General features: G+C 36.7%; 1 protein-coding gene across 1 annotated transcript in view; it reads right to left on the bottom strand.

Moving 5' to 3' along the window:
- The window catches only part of KCNH7 (potassium voltage-gated channel subfamily H member 7), a 454,727-nt gene that overhangs the window by 94,457 nt on the left and 333,147 nt on the right, over positions 1 to 27,123 (bottom strand). The window contains exon 6 of the mRNA XM_029225430.1: positions 20,969 to 21,183. Within this exon, the coding sequence (XP_029081263.1) occupies positions 20,969 to 21,183 (215 nt within the window). The remainder of the gene's footprint in view (positions 1 to 20,968; positions 21,184 to 27,123) is intronic.

Below are 27,123 nucleotides of genomic sequence, written 5' to 3'. Positions count from 1 at the left end.
GTGTGTGTGTGTGTGTGTGTGTGTGTGTGTGTGTGTGTGTGTGTGTGTTTGCTTTCCAGGAAGATGAGAAAAGTTGATTCCAAAGTATATATGAAAGTTAGTTCATGTGGGTTCTAGTACAAAAAAGGAATTTACCCATTAAAGTTTTCTAAGACAGTGTTGGGAATAACTGTTTCAAACAATTCCAGTACTTGTAAATAAATACATTAAGCTCACAGGTTGAACCAGAATCAAGGTGTGCAGCAGGTCACTAAGGTTAAGCATTAACAAAGCAAGAGAAGAGAATGATGTTATTGGTCTGTTACTTTGTGCAGCTACAGAACCTTGGGAAATTAAAAATGCTGCAGAAGCAGGTTCTCCTGGGCTTTATATAGATTAATCAGGAATCTTTCCTTCCTCTACTGGATAACTACACTAAAATAAATATTTCCCTGCAAACTTCAAAGTCTGTTCTTAATGTTTTCTGGAACACAAACTGAATACCAAGTGCCAGTTGAATATAATTATATCGCAACTACTAGCAGGTTAATTTTCACATGTTGTAACTTAAAATCCCTAAAACTGTCATGTGCTAATAATTGTGCTCTGAGTTTATTCTCAAGAGTTGGGGATGAGGATTAATTCCTATTAATGAGGAATTAACTCTCCATCAGCTGTGGAAATAAAAATAGAATTCAGAACAAATAAAGTATATTTCTGATCTTAATATGTTTTCAAATTTCATTCTTGGATTTTATAGATTTTAAAATAGATAATTTAATATTCCATATGGGTGGGAACCAGAGATGTGTGTGTGTTAACTACATCAAAAATATTTTAACAAAAGTCTTCCATTACAACCAATAATTTCAAAACTTTACACTGTAACCTCTTCAAATACTGTGGACAATGGGCCATGCTGCCTAAATCAAGTTTCAGGTTATTTCCTCCATCCATGAGGCATATATTTCTGTGTTTTGCTGTGGCCTTTTGATATGAGCTTCAATTTTACATACAATGAAAGAGGTTCTGCAATATGAATTACTGTTCTTGATAACATTTAGGAATTCCTTCTTTCAATGATAAAAACAATTTCTTAAGAAACAGAAGTTCACCACTTTCTTTGTTGCTTTTTTATGTTCTTGTATATTGTGTCTCTTCTCAACAATTAATATAAATTTTACATTTGAACCTGTTGGCACAAAAATAGCATTAGATTCTTTTTTTCTGAGAATATTCTCAGAACGAAAGAGTAATATCAGTTTAAATTTCAGTGACTGTGTCAAAAAAGTTGTTCACTTCCCTACAAAGTTAATTTTCTGTCCTATACCCGAGGCAGATAATACACTATTGGAACAATCTCATTGACAAGTTTTATTTTATAAAGGAGGTTTCCTTCAAGACAGCACTACAGTATTTCTCTCTATTACATTCTATGTTTTCTTTATTGCCGAGTCAGAAACATGGCAAAGAAACCAGAAGACCACACTGTTAGGATGAACCCTAATTTATCCAACGTGCGATAATTCTTTTCTTGGCAGTTTGATACGCCAGAGAAGATCACTGCATGGAAAAGAAATAGGAACTAAGGAACCTGTGTCTCTGTTGTTTTCCCTGAACTTAAAAAAAGGGAGTTTCACGATTCAGGATGGAACAAAACTGCCTTCAAAGCGAGACTCCCTCAACCTCCCTGCACACTGATCGTTTTCCCCTCTCTACCTTAGTAATTCTAAAGGAGTAGTTTGGATTCAAAATGCAGACAAATTTGGGGTAATCTGTGTAAGAAACACATTCAAAATCTTAAAATGGCTAATCAGAAGACTAAGCTGAGGGGTTATTCTAATTTATTATAAAAACAATATAAAACAATTCTAAAATGCAAAAATATGGTAATGAGCTCTCTCTTTTTAAATATCCAGCAGTTCATACCTTAGTTTTTACTCACTTTAAGTAATAGATTGTGTAGAATGGACAGTAATACTTATTCTTCGGAAAACACTTTTTGTTTTAAAGTTAACCTTATACTGAAATCTCATGCTTGCAGTTGTTCATTTACTAGCATTAAAGTTCTCTGTTCATCAGAATTTTTTCATTCATTCCTAAGGCAGAAAGCCTAGGAAAAGGAAAGAAGTCTTTCTTCACTGGAAACAAAAAGTAGGCTGGTAGGATCAGACAGTGGTAGAAAAAGAATGAAAGGGCCTGACAGGTAATAGAGTAGTCAATTTTGGAAGTAATTCAGGTGCCTGCAGGTAGGAACACTTGGGCGCCTGAAATCATTCTTTGCCAATACCAACCCATGAATAATGAATACAGCTATGGGCATAATTTACAAATGACAGCTTCTCACCTGAAACAGGATTGTACAGCTCAACTGACAGCTGCCATTCAACCAAGAAACAGCACCAGAATATTCCTCTCTACTATCAATACATTCTTTTTCCCTTTCGGCTTGTGTTGCTCAGTCTCACCTAATGTTGTTGCCGTGACCTGAAAATTAAGCCTGTGTTCCTCACAATGGTATAGGGATTTCTCAGCTTGACTCTTCACTTCAAATGAAAGAAGGATCAACAGGCACCAGAAACTAGATCTGCCTGCAGATCCTTTTTTAATATTTTCTGCCACATCTGAAAAGGAGAACTGAGACACCAGTAGGAAATAAAGGAGCCAAGGAAGTACGGAAAGTAGCGTGATTATGTGCCCTGGTTCTCACACCACAGACCACCTTGTCTCTGTTCCCACCATTACAGTAATATCCTTAGTGCCACCAACCTCAGGACACTGGAACAAGGGGCAGAAAGAGAGGTTTTTCCATTCTCAGCCTATGGCCAGCTTTAGCTATGCTACTCTCAGAAGAAAGAATTAGACACTTTTTATGTATGACCCTGCATCCCACATTTTTCCATTTCTACCTAATTGAATCTAAAAGAGTAGGCTTCAAAATACAGGTATACTTATAACGAATATTTAAAACAGAAAAGGAAATAAACATGGTATTTAGAACAGAGAAGGAAATATATACGGTATTTTTTCCAGCTCTTCTGTACTGAGTTCTATATTTGGTACATTGTTAGGAAAAAAACCTGAGTGGACTTCACTAAAACAAGGAAGAAAAATGTACTTCCTATTATGTACTACCTCCTTCCCACCAGTATTACCTCATGCTTGTCCTAACCCTCTTTCTTTTAAAAATTTTAAAATTTCTAACACATCCATGTTTGAGTTGAACATATAGTGCTCACAGTTATCTGTGAAAAAACATTTTGTCTAGGCTAGTATTTCCTAAAAAATCTTTCCTCGGGCTTCCCTGGTGGTGCAGTGGTTGAGAGTCCGCCTGCCGATGCAGGGGATGCGGGTTCGTGCCCCGGTCTGGGAAGATCCCACATGCCGCGGAGCGGCTAGGCCCGTGAGCCATGGCCGCTGAGCCTGCGCGTCCGGAGCCTGTGCTCCACAACGGGAGAGGCCACGGCAGTGAGAGGCCCGCGTACCGCAAAAAAAAAAAAAAAAAAAAATATATATATTTCCTCAAATATGAATTCACGATATCAATAGATGTTATATAAAGAAAAGGGCAAATTAAAAATGAATTCTGTCATCAAAAATGTTTGAGAAGTGTTGGGTAAAATTTTTTTTCAGATTTCTTTAATTTAGGACTTCACAGAACTTTTGTGTTAATTTGCCATGTTAATTTCTTGGAGGAGCTGGTATTACTTGACTAAGAAAAGCTTCTTCTAGGAAACAATTGTGAGACCCATGTTTTGAGGAAGACACTTAAAGCACTCTGGCCTAGGCAAATTCTTAAATGGACATTGTTTCTTAGAGGGTTTACACGAGAAATCAATATGGCAGTAAGCCTGTTTCTCCAACATGAGTTGTGTAAGTAAGCTTGAACATGTTTTTATTTCAAAAACAAATACACTGTAATTAAAACATCATAAGAATATATAACTGAACCAGTTACCTCATTGAGAAATCTACAGAAAGAGTGATAATGTACAATAACAATGAGGAAATACAAACGCTAGGTCTCTACTGGGTTCTTTTTTCAGCTTTAACTTTACAGGCAGAATGGAAAGATTGGGCTACACCCATGTTTCCCAAATTTGCCTGATCTTAATAATGTGGGAGTAGAGGCTGCAAATAGAATGAGAATTGTTAAAAATTCACAATCCTCAGGTTCCATTGAAAATTACTGAATTTCCAGGGGGTGGGAGGACACAGAGAGAGAGCGAGAGAGATTTAGTTCCAGATGATTCCATTGATCAAAGAGTTTAAAAAAATAAACCAAAAACCTGGGCAAGATGATATTTAAGTGTCCTTTAAATTTTAAAATTCTGTGAAGATTAACTGCTTTTTAATGAACTCTTTCGGAGCAATTGAGTTTCAGTGGGTTTATATCTAACTACATATTTTCCATTATAAATGAGATTAGCACAATACAGAGAAGTAGAGCTAAAGAGAAAAATATATTACTCACAATTTCACCACCAAGATAACCAATGAGACGTTTTATTTTATTTTACTTTCTTATTTGGGATTTCCTTCAAATTAGATTCCATGGTTGAATTCACTTCCTAACTCAAGGAACAGTCCACAGCTTCTTAACATTACAAGACCTTGGGTTGCTTGGGTATGTGAAAATGCCATGTCTGCTCTGAATTTCCATACCTGATAAAAATAATTAATTCTCGTCCTATGAAACATGAAAAATTACTGCTTCTGCCCACTCTCAGTAGGCAACCCACCTTGAATTATGTTTGTCCCAACCCCTAGGCCATGAGGGCAAAAGAACAAAGGAACTCTCTGTCCAGTGCTTCCTTTCTGCTCCAGAGTTTGACTTTAACCCAAGGCTTATACTGACTGGGGGGATAAAAACTGAACCACCTTGGCAACAGATAGCTGCAATCTTTGTCTTGGTTGCCATAGCAACCAGGCTATTGCTATGTATGCTAAGCTAAATTATTTTTACCTGTCTATTCTGACCACTGGTATTTTACTTCTTTATTTCAAGCATCTATTTTCAATCTGGTTTCTTTGGCTGACAGAACTTTTAAAGGAAAGGGGTATTTTTCCTCCTTTCATTTAAAAATGTCTGATGAATGTACAAAACCAAACAGGTGCTTTTTAAAAGCAATTTGTACATAAATGATTGCTTTACAAGCTATGGCTCTTAGCGGCTACCAGGGATGTTATTCCTTCATCATTTAGAATATAGAGAAGTATAACTTTTGAGCTAATTAAGATTTTTAAAACTGGAAAGAAACTTTATTTATTTTATTTTTATTATTATTATTTTTTTTTGGCAGGCCTCTCACTGTTGTGGCCTCTCCCATTGTGGAGCACAGGCTCAGGACGCGCAGGCTCAGCGGCCATGGCTCACAGGCCCAGCTGCTCCGCGACATGTGGGATCCTCCCGGACCGGGGCACGAACCCATGTCCCCTGCATCGGCAGGCGGACTCTCGACCACTGCGCCACCAGGGAAGCCCAAGAAACTTTATTTTAATTTCAAATATGTCAGCAAGTGATGAATTTTGATGTGCATATAGTAATTAGTGAAAATAGAAAATTAATCTTTTACTTTTTAAAATTACACACGTGCTTTCAAAATAACATCCTTATTTTACGTTTAATATGTATATAGCACACAACATGTTTGCAGTAGTCAATTGCTACTTACATGTCTATAGTTTTTATCTTTTCCTCATCATTCCCTAGATTATATATTTATTTGCCCAGAGAGAACTAGAAGACATAATCCAGGATCTCAAAGATCAAAGCTTTGCATTCAATCAAAGGCCACCAAAGGCAAGGATGTTGACTTATACATTTTTGTATCACCATTGTACATAAGACTTTGACTTACATTTAGTAAGCACTCACAAAGATTGAATCAATAATTATCCTGATGAATGTGCTTTACTCCTACTTGCAGTACCCACATATATTGTTTTTCATTTCAATTTGCATGTATAGACACAGACCAAATCCAGAATAGGAGGAAAATATTGGATGGTGATTTCTGTTTTGCTGAACCAAGTTTGATGGTATTCTATAAATAACAGTAAGATAATAGATGCAAAATTAATGTCACATTAAATTGGAAGTGTTCAGAGGCAATTTGGGACTCCTGCATTGCATTTCAAATTTAATTTGGAATTTTGTGTTTGTTACTATTTCTGGCAGTTCAAGATGATCTGTACAGTTTTATTGAGGTTTGCAGGATACTTAGTTTAGGCAAACAATGAGGTTTAGGAAAACATTTAAATCATACTGTAGAAGTATTGTGAATGTTGTTTTTTGTAATTTCAAGAGTGAAGAATCAATGAGGCTTTATAAAAATAACTGTTGAAAAAATAGACTTTTCAATTAAGTGTTATTTTTATTTTTATTTTTTTTTGTGGTACGCGGGCCTCTCACTGTTGTGGCCTCTCCCATTGCGGAGCACAGGCTCCGGATGTGCAGGCTCAGCGGCCATGGCTCATGGGCCCAGCGGCTCCGCAGCATGTGGGATCTTCCCGGACCGGGGCACGAACCCGTGTCCCCTGCATCGGCAGGCGGACTCTCAACCACTGCGCCACCAGGGAAGCCCTAAGTGTTATTTTTAATTCATGACTGTGATATTGCGCTTTATCATGAGAAATATATATTTGGTCTTAGTCCCCATTCCTGGCACAGAACTCTTAAATCTTTGGAATTTCCTACATGCTGAGAGAGATAAGGTGTCATTTGTTACGTCAGTGAGATGACTTTTGGAAAGCTTCTAAGTCAGCTAAGGATGGGGGTTGGTCAACAGTGGAATCAACCTCTTGATTAAACGGTTGGAAATGTCAGTCCCACTCCTGACCTCCAGGGAGGAGAGAAGGGCTGGAGGTTGAATACATAGACAATAGCCAATGAATTAATTAATCATGCCTATATAATGAAGCCTCAATAAAAACCCTAAAAGGAGGGGGTTCTGAGAGCTTCCAGGCTGGTGAAACAGAACTCTTCCTTGTGCCATCATGCTGGGCCCAAGCACCACAGGGACATAAGCTCCTTCGTTCAGGATCTCACCCGATGTATCTCTTCATCTGGCTGTTGATTTGTATCCTTTAATATCTTTTGTAATACATTGGTAATCTAGTGAGTAAACAGGTTTCCTGAATTCTGTGAGTCTCTAGCAAGTTAATCTAACTGAAGGAGGGGGTCATGGGAGCCTTCAGTTTAAAGCCAGTTGGTCAGAAGCACAGGTGATACTTGTATTGCAATTGACATCTGAAGTGGGGGACAGTCTTGAGGGACTGAGCCTTTAATCTGTGGCCTCTGATGCTATCTCTGGGTAGATAGTGTCAGAATTGAGTTGAATTGTGTAGAACACCCAGCTGGTGTCAGAGTCTGAATTGGAGTCATAATTAAAATGACATTATTATTGAAAAGTATTTTTAATTTGTAGTTGCATCTAGAAGATATTTTTTAATACTGTCAGAGAAGAAAATTTAGGAATAAGTTTATCTAGTTTGAGGGAAACTACAGAAAGCATTAAGAAAGTTTGTACTATTTACCTGAGATGATATATATTTTCTTTAGCTTTACTGAAGTATAATTGATATACACAAATTACACACATTTATAATTTTAAACATTAGCAAATAATATGAAATCAATGCTATCTCTCCATTACAAATCAATCTCCATTTCTAAAGAAGTACTGAATTACAAATATTGTTTTGGATTTCTGTCAAAAGTAAGTATAAATTGAGAACACTGAATCATGAAGAGATAATGAGCATATTTACAATGGACAAAATTCAGTGAAAAGTGAAAAGCTAATACTTTGAGCTCTTTATGTCAGCAATATCAGTGTAATTTTGCTTTTCCTGCATCCAAGTGGCATGCCACCAATAAAAAAAAAATTTCATCATAATCAAAAATTAGCTTAAGAAAAATGGGATATGGGGAGACCTTCAAGATGGTGGAGAAATAAGACGAAGAGATCACCTTCCTCCCCACAAACACATCAGAAATACATCTACATGTGGAACAACTCCTACAGAGCACCTACTGAATGCTGGCAGAAGACCTCAAACCTCCCAAAAGGCAAAAAACTGCCCACGTACCTGGCCATGTGGCTGACAGGGTATTTGTGCTCTGGCTGGGTGTCAGGCCTGTGCCTCTGATGTAGGAGAGCCAAGTTCAGGACACTGGTCCACCAGACACCTCCCAGTTCCACATAATATCAAACGGTGAAAGCTCTGCCTGACATTTCCATCTCAACGCTAAGACCCACCCCCACTCAACGACCAGCAAGCTACAGTGCTGGCCACCTACTGCCAAACAACTAGCAAGACAGGAACACAACCCCACACATTAGCAGAGAGGCTGCCTAAAATCATAATAAGGTCACAGGCACCCCAAAACACACCATGGGGCATGGTCCTGCCCATCAGAAAGACAAGATCCAGCCTCATCCACCAGAACACAGGCACCAGTCCCCTCCACCAGGAAGCCTATACAACCAACTGAAACAACCTTAGACACTCGGGGGAGACACCAGAAACAACGGGAACTGTGAACCTGCAGCCTGTGAAAAGGAGACCCCAAACATAGTAAGTTAAGCAAAATGAGAAGACAGAGAAACACACAGCAGATGAAGGATCAAGGTAAAAACCCACCAGACCAAACAAATGAAGAAGAAATAGGCAGTCTACCTGAAAAAGAATTCAGAGTAATGATAGTAAAGAGCATCCAAAATCTTGGAAATAGAATGGAGAAAATGTAAGAAACGTTTAACAAGGACCTAGAAGAACTAAAGAGCAAACATACAATGATGAACAACACAATAAATGAAATTAAAAATTCTCTAGAAGGAAACAATAACAGAATAACTGAGGCAGAAGAACGGATAAGTGACTTGGAAGATAAAAGAGTGGAAATAACTCCCGCAGAGCAGAATAAAGAAAAAAGAAGGAAAAGAACTGAGAACAGCCTCAGAGACCACTGGGACAACATTAAATGCACCAACATTCGAATTATAGGGGTTCCAGAAGAAGAAGAGAAGAAAAGGGACTGAGAAAATATTTGAAGAGATTATAGTTGAAAACTTCCCTAATATGGGAAAGGAAATTGTCAATCAAGTCCAGGAAGCTCAGAGAGTCCCATACAGGATAAATCCAAGGAGAAACACGCCAAGACATATATTAATCAAACTATCAAAAATTAAATACAAAGAAAAAATATTAAAAGCAGCAAGGGAAAAACAACAAATAATATACAAGGGAATCCACATAAGGTTAACAGCTAATCTTTCAGCAGAAACTCTGCAAGCCAAAGGGGCGTGGCAGGACATATTTAAAGTGATGAAAGGGAAAAACCTACAATCAAGATTACTCTACCCAGCAAGGATCTCATTCATATTCGACGGAGAAATTAAAACCTTTACAGACAAGCAAAAGCTAAGAGAATTCAGCACCACCAAACCAGCTTTACAACAAATGCTAAATAAACTTCTCTAGGCAAGAAATACAAAAGAAGGAAAAGGCCTACAATAACAAACCAAAAACAATTAAAAAAATGGTAATAGGAACATACATATCGATAACTACCTTAAATGTAAATGGATTAAATGGTCCATCAAAAGATACAGACTGGCTGAATGGATACAAAAATAAGACCCATATATATGCTGTCTACAAGAGACCCACTTCAGACCTAGGGACACATACAGACTGAAAGTGAGGGGATGGAATAAGATATTCCATGCAAATGGAAATCAAAAGAAAGCTGAAGTAGCAATTCTCATATCACACATAATAGACTTTAAAATAAAGACTATTACAAGAGACAAAGAAGGATACTACATAATGATCAAGGGATCAATCCAAGAAGAAGATATAACAATTATAAATATTTATGCACCCAACATAGGAGCACCTCAATACATAAGGCAGATGCTAACAGCTATAAAAGGGGAAATTGACAGTAACACAATCATAGTAGGGGACTTTAACACCCCACTTTCACCAATGGACAGATCATCCAAAATGGAAATAAATAAGGAAAAACAAGCTTTAAATAATACATTAAACAAGATCGACTTAATTGATATTTATCGGACATTCCATCCCAAAACAACAGAATACACTTTCTTCTCAAGTGCTCATGGAACATTTTCCAGGACAGATCATATCTTGGGTCACAAATCAAGCTTTGGTAAATTTAAGAAAACTGAAATTGTATCAACTATCTTTTCTGACCACAATGCTGTAAGACTAGATATCAATTAAAGGAAAAAAAAAAACTGTAAAAAATACAAACACATGGAGGCTAAACAATGCACTACTAAATAACCAAGACATCACTGAAGAAATCAAAGAGGGAATCAAAAAACACCTAGAAACAAATGACAATGAAAACACGATGACCCAAAACCTATGGGATGCAGCAAAAGCAGTTCTAGGAGGGAAGTTCATAGCAATACAATCCTACCTCAAGAAACAAGAAACACCGCAAATAAACAACCTAACTTTACACCTAAAGCAATTAGAGAAAGAAGAACAAAAGAACTGCAAAGTTAGCAGAAGGAAAGAAATCATAAAAATCAGAGCAGAAGTAAATGAAAAAGAAATGAAGGAAACAACAGCAAAGATCAATAAAACTAAAAGCTGGTTCTTTGAGAAGATAAACAAAGTTGATAAACCATTACTAGACTCATCAAGAAAAAAAGGGAGAAGACTCAAATCAATAGAATTAGAAATGAAAAAGGAGAAGTAACAACTGACACTGCAGAAATACAAAGGATCATGAGACATTACTACAAGCAACTCTATCCCAATAAAATGGACAACCTGGAAGAAATGGACAAATTCTTAGAAAATCACAACTTTCCAAGACTGAACCAGGAAGAAATAGAAAATATGAACAAACCAATCACAAGCACTGAAATTGAGACTGTGATTAAAAATATTCCAACAAACAAAAGCCCAGGACCGGATGGCTTCACAGGTGAATTCTATCAAACATTTAGAGAAGAGTTAACACCTATCCTTCTCAAACTCTTCCAAAATATAGCAGAGGGAGGAACACTCCCAAACTCATTCTGCGAGGTCACCATCACCCTGATACCAAAACCAGACAAAGATGTCAACAAGAAAGAAAACTACAGGCCAATATCACTGATGAATATAGATGCAAAAATCCTCAACAAAATATTAGCAAACAGAATCCAACAGCACATTGAAAGGAGCATATACCATGATCAAGTGGAGTTTACCCCACGAATGAAAGGATTCTTCAATATATTCAAATCAGTCAATGTGATAGACCATATCAACAAAATGAAGGATAAAAACAATATGATCATTTTAATAGATGCAGAAAAAGCTTTCGACAAAATTGAACACCCATTTATGATAAAAATCCTCCAGAAAGTAGGCATAGAGGGTATTTACCTCAACATAATAAAGGCCATATATGACAAACCCACAGTCAACATCGTTCCTAATGGTGAAAAACTGAAACCATTTCCTCAAGATCAGGAACAAGACAAGGTTGTCCACTCTCACCACTATTAATCAATAAAGTTTTGGAAGTTTTAGCCACAGCAATCAGAGACGAAAAAGAAATAAAAGGAATCCAAATTGGAAAAGAAGAAGTAAAGCTGTCACTGCAGATGAGATGATACTATACACAGAGTACCCTAAAGATGCTACCAGAAAACTACTAGAGCTAATCAATGAATGTGGTAAAGTAGCAGGCTACAAAATTAATGCACAGAAATCTCTTGCATTCCTATACACTAATGATGGAAAATCTGAAAGAGAAATTAAGGAAACGCTCCCATTTACCATTGCAACAAAAAGAATAAATACCTAGGAATAAACCTACCTAAGGAGACAAAAGACCTGTATGCAGAAAACTATAAGACACTAATGAAAGAAATTAAAGATGGTACAAAGAGATGGAGATATATACTATGTCTTGGATAGGATGAATCCACATTGTGAAAATGACTATTGTACCCAAAGCAATCTACAGATTCATTGCAATCCCTATCAAACTACCAATGGCATTTTTCACAGAACTAGAACAGAAAATTTCACAGTTTGTATGGAAACACAAAAGACCCCGAATAGCCAAAGCAATCTGGTGAAAGAAAAACAGAGCTGGAGGAATCAGGCTCCAGGACTTCTGACTATACTACAAAGCTACAGTAATCAAGACAGTATGGTACTGGCACAAAAACAGAAATACAGATCAATGGAACAGTATAGAAAGCCCAGAGATAAACCCACACACCTATGGTCACCTTATTTTTGATAAAGGAAGGAAGAATATACAATGGAGAAAAGACAGCCTCTTCAATAAGCGGTGCTGGGAAATCTGGACAACTACATGTAAAAGAATGAAATCAGAACACTCCCTAACACCATACACAAAAATAAACCAAAATGGATTAAAGACCTAAATGTAAGGCCAGACCTTATAAAACTCTGAGAGCAAAACATAGGCAGAACACTCTATGACATTAATCACAGCAGCAAGATCTTTTTTGACCCACCTCATAGACAAGTGGAAATAAAAACAAAAATAAAGAAATGGGACCTAATGAAACTCAAAAGCTTTTGCACAGCAAAGGAAACCATAAACAAGATGAAAAGACAACCCTCAGGTGTGGGGAAAAGGGAACACTCTTGCACTGCTGGTGGGAATGTGAATTGGTTCAGCCACTATGGAGAACAGTATGGAGGTTCCTTAAAAAACTAAAAATAGAACTACCATATGATCCAGCAATCCCACTACTGGGCATATACCCTGAGAAAACCAAAATTCAAAAAGAGTCATGTACCAAAATGTTCATTGCAGCTCTATTTACAGTAGCCCGGAGATGGAAACAACCTAAGTGCCCAACATCGGATGAATGGATAAAGAAGATGTGGCACATATATACAATGGAATATTACTCAGCCATAAAAAGAAACGAAACTGAGCTATTTGTAATGAGGTGGATAGACCTAGAGTCTGTCATACAGAGTGAAGTAAGTCAGAAAGAGAAAGACAAATACCGTATGCTAACACATATATATGGAATTTAAGAAAAAAAAATGTCATGAAGAACCTAGGGGTAAGACAAGAATAAAGACACAGACCTACTAGAGAACGGACTTGAGGATATGGGGAGGGGGAAGGGTGAGCTGTGACAAAGCGAGAGAGAGGCATGGACACATATACACTAAAAAATGTAAGGTAGACAGCTAGTGGGAAGCAGCCGCATAGCACAGGGATATCAGCTCTGTGCTTTGTGACCGCCTGGAGGGGTGGTATAGGGAGGGTGGGAGGGAGGGAGACGCAAGAGGGAAGAGATATGGGAACATAAGTATATGTATAACTGATTCACTTTGTTATAAAGCAGAAACTAACACACCATTGTAAAGCAATTATACCCCAATAAAGATGTTAAAAAAAAAAAAAGACAACCCTCAGAATGCAAGTAAATATTTGCAAACGAAGCAACGGACAAAGGATTAATCTCCAAAATTTATAAGCAGCTCATGCAGCTCAATATCAAAAAAACAAACAACCCAATTCAAAAATGGGCAGAAGACCTAAATAAACATTTCTCCAAAGATATACAGATTGCCAAGAAACACATGAAAGGGTGCTCAACATCACTAATCATTAGAAGTGCAAATCAGAACTACAGTGAGGTATCACCTCACGCCAGTCAGAATGGCCATCATCAAAAAATCTACAAATAATAAATGCTGGAGAAGGTGTGGAGAAAAGAGAACCCTCTTGCACTGTTGGTGGGAATGTAAATTGATATAGCCACTATGGAGAACAGTATGGAGGTTCCTTAAAAAACTAAAAATAGAACTACCATATGACCCAGCAATCTCACTACTGGGCATATACCCTGAGAAAACCATAATTCAAAAAGAGTCATGTACCACAATGTTCACTGAGCTCTATTTACAGTAGCCAGGACATGGAAGCAACCTAAGTGACCATCAACAGATAAATGGATAAAGAAGATGTAGCACATATATACAATGGAATATTAGCCATAAAAAGAAACGATATTGAGTTATTTGGAGTGAGATGGATGGACCTAGAGTCTGTCATACAGAGTGAAGTAAGTCAGAAATAGAAAAACACATACCGTATGCTAACACATATATGGAATCTAAAAAATAAAAAGTTTCTGAAGAACCTAGGGGCAGGACAGGAATAAAGATGCAGACATAGAGAATGGACATGGGGAGGGGGAAAGGTAAGCTGGGACGAAGTGAGAGAGTGGCATGGACATATATACACTACCAAATGTAAAATAGATAGCTAGTGGGAAGCACAGCTGCATAGCACAAGGAGATAAGCTGGGTGCTTTGTGATCACCTAGAGATGTGGGATAAGGAGGGTGGGAGGGAGACGCAAGAGGGAGGAGATATGAGGATAAATGTATATGTATAGCTGATTCACTTTGTTATAAAGCAGAAACTAACACATCATTGTAAAGAAATTATACTCCAATAAAGATGTTAAACAAAAAAAAAGAAAAATGGGATATGAACTTAAACAAGAAATAATGCATCCTTAACGATGGTTTTATTCAGCTGCTTTCTGCAGAGTTTGAGGAGTTTTAGAGAAAATATACCACATTCTCTTCCTTATTTCTGTAGACTCACTTCTCTAATCAGTTACTAGTAAACATTTAGATTAGGATATTTTGCCATACAGCCAAATGTTACAGGTATTTCCCAACGCCATGCTAACTTCTGAGTAGAATTAGGGGACAGATAAGAAAACAAAACAGAATTAAAGAGGATGTACTTTAGAGATTAAGATCTTCACTCTTCGAGTCAGATGATCTCGGTCTGAAGCCCACTTTCGCCATCTATTGTGTGACCTAGGTAAATTGCTTCCTTCTTCCTAAGCTTGATTCCTCTTCTATGAGCTAGAGATGATAATAATAGTACCAACTCATAGGAGTGTTATGTGGATTAAAATTGATAATCTGTTAAACCACTTAGCATAGAGCCTGGCACATAGTAAATGCTCAATCAGTGTCACCTATTATTAAATCTATCATAATTCTATTTTCACGCCAATAATATACTTAAATAAATCCCAGATAATGGGAATTTATTTTAGGTTTAAGGTTCTATGTACATTTCAAAATTATATGGCCTTTTAAACATTCAGAAATTTCTCTCTTGTGACCTAAGTCTCTTAGTGATTACTCCTGAAACTAATTATTTTGAGTATTCTCCTTAGTAAAGCTATAAGAAAACCATAGTTGTGGACTAGTAGTAATTCTTTTCTTCATCATATGTCTTTCTGATGACCACAATATGGGTTTCTATTAAGTTCACTAGACATTCCTTTTAAGTAGTAAAATAATAAGTTGTGGAACTATTTGCTCATAATTTGGCCAGTACTGTATATAAAGGAAACTCAAACTACCTTTAGTTTCATAATATGATCTTGTAGTACTTATTATATTAGCATTTGCAAATGCTATTATTATATGTTGCTGTAATATTTTTCTCCAAGTAGTTTATAACCCCTTGAGTACTGGTACTAGGTTTTATACTTCTGTGTCTCTAGAGCCTACCCAGCATATAATGTGCATTTAGTGTGTGTGTGTGTGTGTGATGCTGTTAGTCTGAATTCTTATCTTCATCTACACAATGGGCCACTGTTGTTTTGCTTTCTTTCCTTAGAGCCCTTCCTTCCCCGCTGCTTTTTTCTGGTGTGGTCCGCAGTCAAGGGCTATACTTCTTCCACCACAAGGCTGAGCACAGGACTCAGGTTGGCCAATCAGAGTCCACTATCTCGGGAATTGATATGGACACTGGTGGAGAGAAAGCCTTTCCCATCAGATCACCAACTGTGAGTATTAGGTAAGACAGAAGAGTCTAAGGACCTTGCTTCCATCAGATGTAGCATGAAGTCAATACAGAAGAAAGCAAGGCTGAGAGGAGAGAATGTCATCAACTGTTCAAACAATGAATGTAGCTGTGGCCCAAAGCAGAACAGCCCCTGCACTTTTTGGTTATGTGACCCTATAAGCTGACCCTCCTCCTTTCATTTTTTGCTTAAAGTGGTTTCACTCAGGCTTCTATTACTTGCATTCTGTTACAGCACTGACTGATAGAGCCTTATGTGACTGGCCAATAAAGATTTGAAACCCACAATGCCATCTTCTTAAACCTTCTGACATTCTTATGCCTATCTAGGGAGAGTGATCTAGTACAAAATTTGTAAGAGCTGAATGTGACAACAAAATGATACATTTTATCCTAAAGCTCAGCATAACTTCTGAACTAGAACTAGCCTCAGAAATAATGAAATGATATGAGAGTGTAAAAGTTTGGTTTACTTTTATTTAAAAGGGGGCAGATACAGCCAAGAATTTGATCCTTTACTGAGAAATGCAATCGCATGGTGAAAGCAGATCTTTGCTCTTCACCCACACATTTCTTCCAATTCATTGTTTTCTCTACATCACTCCACTGGAATTTGGTAGTAATTATCCAACCAAGGCCCCACTTCCCCAAAGTGGACCCTACTACACATTTGCCTGTACCAGGTGGATTGTAGTTAAGGAAGAAAAAACCCACATCCTCTGAGAGTTATTTTCTACTTCCTTCAATGAATAGAGAAGGTCAGATGGAATATGACATAAAGAGCTGATGCATGCAGAAGTTTGGCCTCTCAGACCAGCCACTAGAAGGAATCTTTGGACCTAAGACAACATCAAGAATGAGAATCTTGCTTGAGGGAAGAGTTTGGAAGGCAAGCATTTGCCTTGGGAATTTTTTACCCACAGATTTACTCTTGCTTAATTCTCTCCAACACCTTTGGTGGTGCATTTCTGAATCTTTTAAGATTCTTAGGTGCTGTGTCTTACGTTAGGCTCTAGTAATACAAACACCTCATGCTTCATTCATCCATTGGTATTCACAGTTTCCCAAATGTGCCCCACTCCAGATTCTAACACACAATCTCAGAAAATTCTCAAGTTTCAAAACTCATCTAAGAGTTTATATTTCCCAATCACCACCCCAACCTCCCAATATAGGCAATGTTTCCTCTCCCAGCACTCTCTGCTCTCTGAGTTTACCTATAGTGTAATACTTCACATTGCATTACAATGCCTATTTACTGAACTTGTCTGTCTCCATCACTTCTTGAAGGCAGAGAATTTGCCTTTTAATATGAATTCCCGGAAACTAACACTGTACATACTAGCTCTCAATAAATGCTTGTTGAGTGAATAAAAAAATACACAGATGCACGAATGAATGAATAGATGAATGGATAGCAACATGGTCCCTGCTCAACCTAGAGATAAGATCCAAATGGTGAGAGAGTATAACGATGAACAGAGATGAATTGTTTCTTTCATTTATGCCTTTTTTTTTCTTGATGTCTGCTCTATTGTTTGTGCTCAGAGGAGTGTTTAAAAATCCTTATTGAATGATTGATGAACAAAGCCCTGATATCTTTTGAAAAAAGGATTACCATACAAGTCCATCAAGGGAATAAAACATATTAGAACATTAGATAACGGAAATACTGCTGGCTGCCTACAGCAAATATGTTGAGAATATCTTGACAAGGAGGATTTCCACGTAGTCCTAACAAAGGCAATAGTAAAGTTTCTGAGTCACTACAAAATTATTTCTAGAGACTAGGAGGCAAGTGGTACTATATGTTGTGAATATGGGGATTCCAGAGATAGCTACAATCAGGAAACTTCACAAACACTAAATGAGAAAATAGCTGTAGGCTCGCTCTGCTTTCAAGTGCTTAAAAAAATTTCCAGAGGCTACGTTTGCAGGAGGAATGTCTCAGTATTTGATCTCCACCTTGTTTGGTTTGACATGTTGACAACTGGAAGGTTTGCTACTAAGAGCTAAAGGGGGCCTAAAAAGAAGATAGAGCGAGTCTACATATCCCCTTCTTTCTAGTTTTCAGTCTCAATCTTTTTCCAGTCTCTCATCATTTCTGGCCAGAATCATAGCTACTTAAGTGTTCTGTCTCCAGAATCTCCTTCCTATCACTGTATCTTTTACATTGTTAAAAAAAAAGTGTTGTGGCCTCTTCTGTTGCGGAGCACAGGCTCCGGATGCGCAGGCTCAGCGGCCATGGCTCACGGGCCCAGCCGCTCCACAGCATGTGGGATCTTCCCGGACCGGGGAACGAACCCGTGTCCCCTGCATCGGCATGCGGACTCTCAACCACTGCGCCACCAGGGAAGCCCACCTTCAAAAGGTTTTTTGCCTGCTCCTCAACCTGGGGTAGTTCGGAGGCTGTGCGGAGGGGCACTCCATGATGATTTGGGTGAAGTATAAGAAACTGTAGGAAAACTATGGGGCTTTGTTGTGGGCCTCAGTGTCCCTCAGTGGTAAGTAACAGTTTTAAACATTTTTTTAAATGTTAAAACAAGTATTGTAATGTTATGGAGCTAAATATGAAAGTCACAGGGATTTTAAAGAGAAAGCATGAGACCTTAAAAGAATGCTCACCTTCTGATGGCAGCTGTTGCATTTCACTCAACCCCCCAAGGCACTTGAGGAGAAAGGTATTGAAGAACCATCTAGAGGGGAAAGTTCCAGCAGCTCCCCAATCTGTAACAAGCCCCTGCCCAGCCCAGCAACTCCCTGGCTCAAGAACCTACTTGTTAGGAGAAGGCACTTGGACTTTTGTGCCTCTACAACTTTGTTCTTGCTGTTTCCTCTACCTGGGATTCTCACCCCTTCCCTTGTCTGCTTGGTCAACTTCTCTTGCCTTCCTTCCTTCAGTAAACGTTCATGAACTCTACTCTCCCAGGTGTTTTACTAGGTCGTGGCAGGGTGTAGATAAAAGGATCCTGCAGCGATAGTGCAGAGGGCCAGGAGAAGTCATACAAGAACATTAATAAACAGAATAATGGTTGATGTTGCTTGCCATGTACATAGCACCTTGATGAACACTTTCCACACATCATTCTATTTAATTCTTATATCAACACTGAGAAATAAGTTTTGTCATCACTAAAACTTGCCTCAATGTCACAATAAATGACTTAGCCAGAATTAAAGCACAAGTGCATGCGACTCTGAGTTATGCTTTTAAACATCACTCACTACCCAGTTTGATAAGTAACCTTCTGGATCCATCTTAAATGTCCCATCTCATCTGTTTTTCTTCTCTGAAATTTCCTCCCTTAAAGTATAATTACTTTCCCTCGACCTGTGTTCCTGTATTCTTTAACACCATGATTTCATTAGCGCTATTTGTATAAATGTTTCCTCTCACCAGGCTCAGAAAGTCCCAGTAGAGGTGCCACCTCCGATCCATGTGTACATTCATCTCCTCCTGGCACAGTGGACCTGCTGAATGTGGCAGGATAAGGTAGGCCCTGTAGTGAACCAAGCTCATGAAAACTTTGCAAAGATCAAACTTGGCTGCCCACAGGCCTTAGGTATGTTTTGTTTGGCCTATAAAAGCATCTTGAATTAGTTTGCCAACTTTTAGAAATAAAGAGTTTATCTTAAATTCTGGATTTCTAGATTCTTTTTAAAATTGGAAGATTTGAAAACATTGGTCAAGCATTCTTGCATGACCACAGTTAGCTGGAGCTGAGTGGCAGCCATCTGCTCAGGAGGGACTCTGGGCTCTGTAAGTCCCTGTAGCCCCTACCATGCCTGCTGTGCTACCATGACTACTTTACTCACTTACGCTACTGGCAGGACCCTGACCCTAATGTCTGCAACCAGCCTACTGTTCAATTTCTAAAATCTCTTTCTATATATCCATATGATGATTATGGTCTACAAATAATATATTTTTTGAGTTAATTGCAAGTAAAATCCAAAGCTATCAAAACGGTGTCAATACAACACAAATAATAGTAGACTATTCATTTATCACTGTTGGGCCCAGTTTACTAAGTATAAGTTGAGAAAAACAAAATGCCAAGGGTAGAAAGCCTCATTACTACATAAATATCAAAATATATATTTGAGTATGGCATGTATAATCTCTCATCTCAAATAAATAGAGACTACTCAGGTCTATTTACAACTGACTCGTGGTCTTTACACAGCTATTTTAGCTCACATTTAAGACATTATTTACAAACTACTATAGTGTTGTTTGTAGTGATTACAATTACAAAAAAATATATTAATGTAAAATCTTAAATGCTTGGGATAGAGATTGGGGTCAAGTTTATCTTTATATTGTGACTGTTTATAAAAAGATTTGCTAAGCAAATATACTAGGTTAAATTGTTTGTAAAAAAAACAAAAACTGTTTACTTGGCACAAATTTTAGACTCATGAATTCCCAACAATGTAAGTGCATTGTAAGCAAAAGCTGGGTACCGCTTAGGTTGGTATTTTGATATAATAAATACAAATCATTTTTCTCTATTCTTTAAAACAGGACTCTTGCTAGACAGTACCTTTTACCTTAGTTCAACTTGCAATATTTTTTAAAAAAAAAAACAATAAAATATTGTTCCTGTGAAATATATTGTTTCACTCTGACTTTTCATCAACTCAGACATTTCTTTTCCCCAATTCCACTGACTTATACCTGACTCTACTTAGTAGTGTAAGTGCAAAAAGAGGGCCACAGTTAAGAGTAAATCCCAATTAGTTGCCTAAACCTTCGATAGACACATCCATTATATTAAAAAAAAACCACATACTTTAATAATGCAAGAGTTGGCAGCAAAACAATAAATGCCCAAACATGATGAATAGCTGGTTAACCACTTCTGCAACAAAAGGAACAAGAAAACCAAGCCAGCCCATTTTTGCTTAGTCTTGCAATAGATAAAATCATAGTCTGTAGTTTTATTTATCTATTACATTAGAGGGTCACCCAACTTCTGAGAAGTTGGAGTGCAAATAAATGGCTTACCTCTCTTAATATTCATTCATAGGAAAAGGAATGAGTTTTATGGTGCAGCAAATAACTTTAAAAACAGTTAAAATTGATAGTAAAATCGTGTCCTACCTGGGTAACTTTCTCTGTCACATTGTGTGTTCGATCTTTAACTTTGGGTGCAATAATGGTTTTATCTGAAGAAGGAGGGGATGTGTTCTTTTTTTCAGTTTTGACATCTGAAAAATTCAGAGTGAGCTGTGGAATCTTGTTAATGGTGCTGTATTTGTTGAGGTTTGAATCCGACGTGGATCCCAGGAGGCTTGACTTGATATGATTAAAAGGCCCTAAAAAATTGGAAAGTATTTGTAAAAGCAATATCAGGAAAAATTAAGAAAGAGATGGTCTTGAATGACCTGTTAGTAATCCATGACCATTGTGACCCTGATTCAGATGTGACTAAATGCAGCTGGCTGATACCTGTTCACCATCTGACATATGGAGAGGCATGTGAGTATCCAAGGATAAGATGGTGCCCTAGGTGTGCACCCAGAGAGCAGATGACAGCTTTAGCTGTTAACTGGCTTCTTTCATTAAAGGTTGGAATAAAAGAACGAACTCTACTCCCTATTATTGGCTAAATTCTACTTTCAAAGTTTCTCAAGAATTTCTTTTTATATAATTTAAGAATTATTCAAGGAAGGACTTTTATAATTTAGGAATTATTCAAGGAAGGTTAAAATCATGTTGGCCATGAAACTTCTGAATGGCTGTCTAGCCTGCTCCAATTCGTATTACTCCCTTCCCTGTGCCATAACAAGTGACAAGCCAGTTGTGTTCTTCATATGCTTCTATTACCTGTATGAGATGCTTCCCAGAGATTCTGAGAGTTAAGTCCAGACAGGAATTTCAGGTAACAATGAGAAGGACAAATGTCATTTGTGTGTATGGGTGTGTGTGTGTGTGTGTGTGTGTGTGTGTGTGTGTGTGTGTGTGTTATGTGGACTATATTGAAGAATTTGGCTCCTATGTGGGATTTTTAAATCTTTCCTTTCTTTTCTTTTTTTCCCTTTTATTTAGATTTAAGGCTGACCACTTTTTGAGGGGGAAAAAAACATAGCAGAAGAATGCTTTGGCAAACATAACTTAAAATTGAAGTGACCATAGTTGGGTAAATAAGACTTGTCTGGGGTTGCCAGCACCTGGTTACATCTTTTTTTTTTTAAACCATGCTATACATTAGATACCCAGATCTTATTCCTGGAAATTTGGACTCTTTGACCAACGCTAGTCACTTCTCACATTCCCTTCTTACGAAGACAATTTGGCACTGTGCCAAGACCCTGGGCCCCTTAGTTGAGGATAAGTACACTGACCAGCTACATATTCTTTTGAGATGAACCTATTGTCTGTTGCTTATAGAGAGTCAAGAAATGCTCCAAAGAATTTCTTATACAATTGGTAATATTACTTATACCATTATGTAGCTCTTAAAAATTAGCATGAGGAAGACTTTTATAAAAATCCTGAGCCCACGAGTGCTATACAGCCATTAACTTTCTGCCTGGAGAGTGCTTGAAACATGCAAACTGCGTGAATGAACTTGCTAGTCAGCACGTTTTGCCTTATGCTATTTTTACCCCCTGTTCAGAATGAAACTAACACATTTTGGAGATCAGAATGTGCTTTATGCACCAAGTGAGGTATAAACCCTTGAAAATTAAATTTATAGATAGTGTATTTTGGACCACAACTGTCAATCAACTCAGATCAAATATAATCGAAAAAAAAAATACCCACCATTTAGTTCATATTCACCCTGGAGGAAAATCAAACTATATTTGTTTATAAGAGTTTATACTGATATTTGGTTATAATAAAATATTGAAATAATTTTAAGAGATTTTTTAATCTATGTAGGAAACCCTGTATTCCTTGAGGTGCATTTCTGTTCATTCTCTGAGTTTTATCTATGATGACGGCCAAGTCTGTCCATGTAAAAAATGTCACTAAGATCTCTGGGCATTTATTTCCCAGTACGTTCTCATTTGAATATAGATTCTTACTCTCTTTTCTATTTATATGACAAGAAGAGAAATAAGAGCCCAAAGTTACCAAATTAATCTAGCTTTCAGATAGGTCTGTGAGAAACCCCATTCTTTGTAAAACTCTCCTATACACATCACTAATTTAGTTTTGTAACATATCCTAGATAGTGTTTCCTTTCTTGTATCATTCTATGGCTACATTTCCAGCCTATATCTTAATATTTAAATTTGTAAAATATTCTAGGACTTCAGATTTCTTAGATATTGTCTTTTTCCCAACTCTAATGTCATATTTTCACTGCTTAGGTGACTTTACTGCACACGGGGATATTGACATGAAATTATAATACACTGAGCTCAGGTATATAGTTAAATTGTATTTCAAACCCTTAAGCATACTTTTCACACTGCAACAGTACTTCACCCTAGAGGCATCTGTGGGGGAATTTTTGTTTGTTACAGTGATGGGAGGTGTCTATTCTCTCACCATGAAAAATTGACCCAGATGTCCCAACAGGCATTCATGTAGGTGAAAAGCCTATTTATAATGATCTAAGCCTTGAACTTGTTTCACATATTTTAATATACACTGAAACTTTCAGAGCTACAACTACCATATAGAATGAAGATTTTTACTTTTTTTTGTTCATAACTTTACCAAAAGTTGTTCACCATTTTGGAAAACCAAATCACTTGGAGATACACTACTTGTGTTATTTGAGTTGCCAATACAAAATTTTAGACTTCAGGTTACAGTCTGTGTTTGTAGCTGTCACATGCAAAACATATAAATGAAGATATTTGAATCTTTTTAAAACAATGTTGGAAGAAAATATTATTAAATTTGCAGACAATTATAGGAATCACGCCTCAAATCATTAACAAAATTTCTGCTAAAATATTTTATATTATTGATCTCCTATATATGTAAAATGATGTATGATACAACAAAAAGAAGCCTATGTTAATTTTTAGGTAAAAAATAAACACCTGGAATGATTTAAGAACTCCCTAGAGATCTGCCACAATGTCTCCATAATGTCTTTTTTATTGAAGTATAGTCAGTTTACAATACTAGATTAGTTTCAGGTATGCAACATAGTGATTCAATATTTTTATAAATTATACTCCATACTACAAAATAATGGCTCTATTTCCCTTTGCTGTACAATATATCCTTGTTGCTTATTTATTTTGTACAGAGTAGTTTGTATCGCTTAATCCCATACCCCTATCGTGCCCCTTCCCCCTTTCCTTCTGCCCACTGGTAACCACTAGTCTGTTCTTTATGTCTGTGTTCTCCATAATGTCTTGATTGCCATTTCTTCTTCTAATCCATCTTCTAGTTCCCACTGCTTCTGAAGGCGTATGGTCTGCAAGTTCTTTTTTAAGTATTGGAGGATAAATATACATCCTGATGTGTAGTGGGATTTCTTTCTCCTGTGCAATGCATTACTATTGCATTGCATGTTATCCCATAGGGAATCATTTTGACATTAAACTTCAAACCAAGGGCCAGTTCATTTTTGTGGACATCACACTTTCTCCCCAGTTGATTCTGGCTTTATTCATAATTTAATTTTGATTATTTACTATTTTAAAAATTTATATTTTTAAATAAGTCCGATCTGTCATTATTTATTCCAATAGTGGTTTTTACTTGGTTATCCCTCAGTACTCCTGCTCTACCATTTTAGCCAGTACTTATGTGGACTGCTTTATCGTGTCTTTAATGTTCTTAAAAACCAAATTTTTTTCTTATTTCTGATTATCACATTATGCCTTCTAGTGTAGTTATATTTGAACATTAACATATTGAGAGAGATATTTTATTATAAACTACTTTCCTTTTAACTCCTCCTTTAAATTAAAGTTAAGGAATAATGTTGATCTTTTAGAAATAGGTTAAATCATCTCTGAACGTCATTTCAGGATAGTAAAATGAGTATAACAAAAAGTTGAAACGAGGGGACATTAGTCTGATAGGGCTGAGAAACCACTGGCCAATACACATCACACTAAGATTTGGCCTCAGAATATTACTTTATTGCAATCTGTGTTTTAGCTTCTCTTACTTACTAGTGGAAAACTTTCTAAACTGTTACTCTATTCTGTTTTTTTTTAAATGTTAAATCTAGACATTTAAAGAATTCAGCAGAACTTAAAATACTGCTTAAAATAATTCACGCATGCTTAGATAAGGCATTCAAAATCGATTTCATCTTGTATAATAAAAATCATTATGCTATTTTCCACTGATTTTGAAGCAGATGTTTATATGCTGGGGTCTGTTAGTATCTGCAAGATAATCAGTGTCAGCTTAGGTTTCTCTGAAATCTGTCTAAATTCTAATCAAAATAATTTCCTACACTTTAATTAAGAAAGGTATTAGTAATATCCTCATTTTACCAGTCGTAAGCCCGAGCAGACACAATAGGAGGCCAAAATGGAATAAGAATCAAGGACCAGAAATTAGAATGCAGGGTTTCCTATCTCCTAGGTCTATATTCAGAAAGGCCTTGGTTGAGGACTTAAAGGTAATTTCTAAAGAAAGAAAGGAAGATAACCTGAAAAACAAAGTAAATGAATTTAAAGAAAATAAATGGGCAGAAATAAAGGGAAATAGTAGATTCAATAGAAAAGAATGTAAAGCTCAAAAGTATTTAGGAGGACTTGATATTCTTCAAAGAAACATTTGCAGAATGGATGACCAGATTAAATTTTCTAATATACTAGTAGGAGATGGAAAACAGGTGACCAAGAAGACTAAACCAACAGCTGGATAAAGCTCTAATATATTACAAGTGTCTGAGTAAATATAAAATAAGCCAGGTTCTAGCTACAAAGAAATATACTGCATTTAAAGATCAAGCTAGAGGCTAAAGCAACATCTAGGAAGAATTTTAGATTGAACGTATTTAAAATTTTTATGATAAGGTTATTTCAATTTATCATGAGTTACAAGATGCTAAAGGAGACTATATTCTCCTTAAGATGGTGCTGGAAATATAGCTAAGGACATCTGATACATTTTAAAAAATAATAATGCTATTTAAAAAAATAAATAAATAAAAAAAGATGATTGCTCTTGAGAGCCAAATGGGACAGGAGGGAAAGAAACCAAAAAGATTAAGGTTGTTTTCAAATCATCAGGTCTTTATACAATATACCTTACAGCGTGAGTTTATTTGGCTAAAGTTTAATAAAACCTAAATTGCTGAAGTGGCTTAACATCAAAGAAAATGCTAATGCAGTGTTCATTAATTGGATTTTATAAAAGATCACTGTCAATAAGCATAAGGTAACCAGTTTAACATTAAAAAATATATAAGAATTAGTCACCAAATTATTTATACTCAATATCCATATTGTTTGTTTCAGTGCATAACATATACTTTATAGAAGAAAACTGTCATGACTGAAAATCAATTTGCAAATTCTTACAAGATCACAAATACTTGGTATGGCCAATGCAGCATATGAGATACAAGTTGTATCAGATCTGTTGATTTCCTTTGTGTGTCTGATAGGTTTTGTGGCTAGAGAAATCTTGGGGGTAGTTTTGTTTCTGACTCATATGCCAGATTCACAGACAAGTTGGAAACTGAACAGATCATTGTCAGTGGGATACAGAGTTACTTGGGATAATGAAGAGGTGGATGCAATAGAAGGGTAAAATTATTTTAATGACTTACTTACTAAAAAGGGTAAGTGGGGTTAATTTTTATGATGACTTGGAAGGCAGAATAAACAGAAAAACCACTAGGATTAAGTTTGCCTCCCACATGTTAGAGAAATTGTTTAAAAAGTGATGCACACACTCACACACACATATAAATAGCATATGCAATTTATCTGAATTAACTTTTTCACTCTTTGATAATGGGTTACAATTTTGGAACTCTGAAGTCTTATTTTAAAGAGTCAGAGTGCTAAGGGAATTATTAAAGGAAAACAAAATTGATCTTAAGAAAGGAGGTAAAATGGAAATTATTCCATTTTAGCAGAAAAGCTTGAGTACCAATTTGCTGTTTTTATACTGTGATGTTACATCAAGAATAGAAGTAACCGGCTAGTATCTCTGTCCACTCAGGATAGATGGAGGGGAAAAAAATTACATTTCAGCAAGAAGGATTTGAGTTAGCTCTTTGTATAATAGGCAGTAAAATAGATTTTCCAAGAAAGTTAAAGAATGGGATCCTCTAGAGATAAAGATGCTTCTACCACCTGTGCAAGAGA

Source organism: Monodon monoceros, unplaced genomic scaffold, assembly GCF_005190385.1.
Source record: "Monodon monoceros isolate NGI ecotype Baffin Bay Population unplaced genomic scaffold, NGI_Narwhal_1 Super_Scaffold_16, whole genome shotgun sequence".
Classification (NCBI taxonomy): Eukaryota; Metazoa; Chordata; class Mammalia; order Artiodactyla; family Monodontidae; genus Monodon; species Monodon monoceros.
The sequence above is the reverse complement of the archived record's forward strand: the minus strand, read 5'-3'. Positions and strand labels throughout refer to the sequence as shown.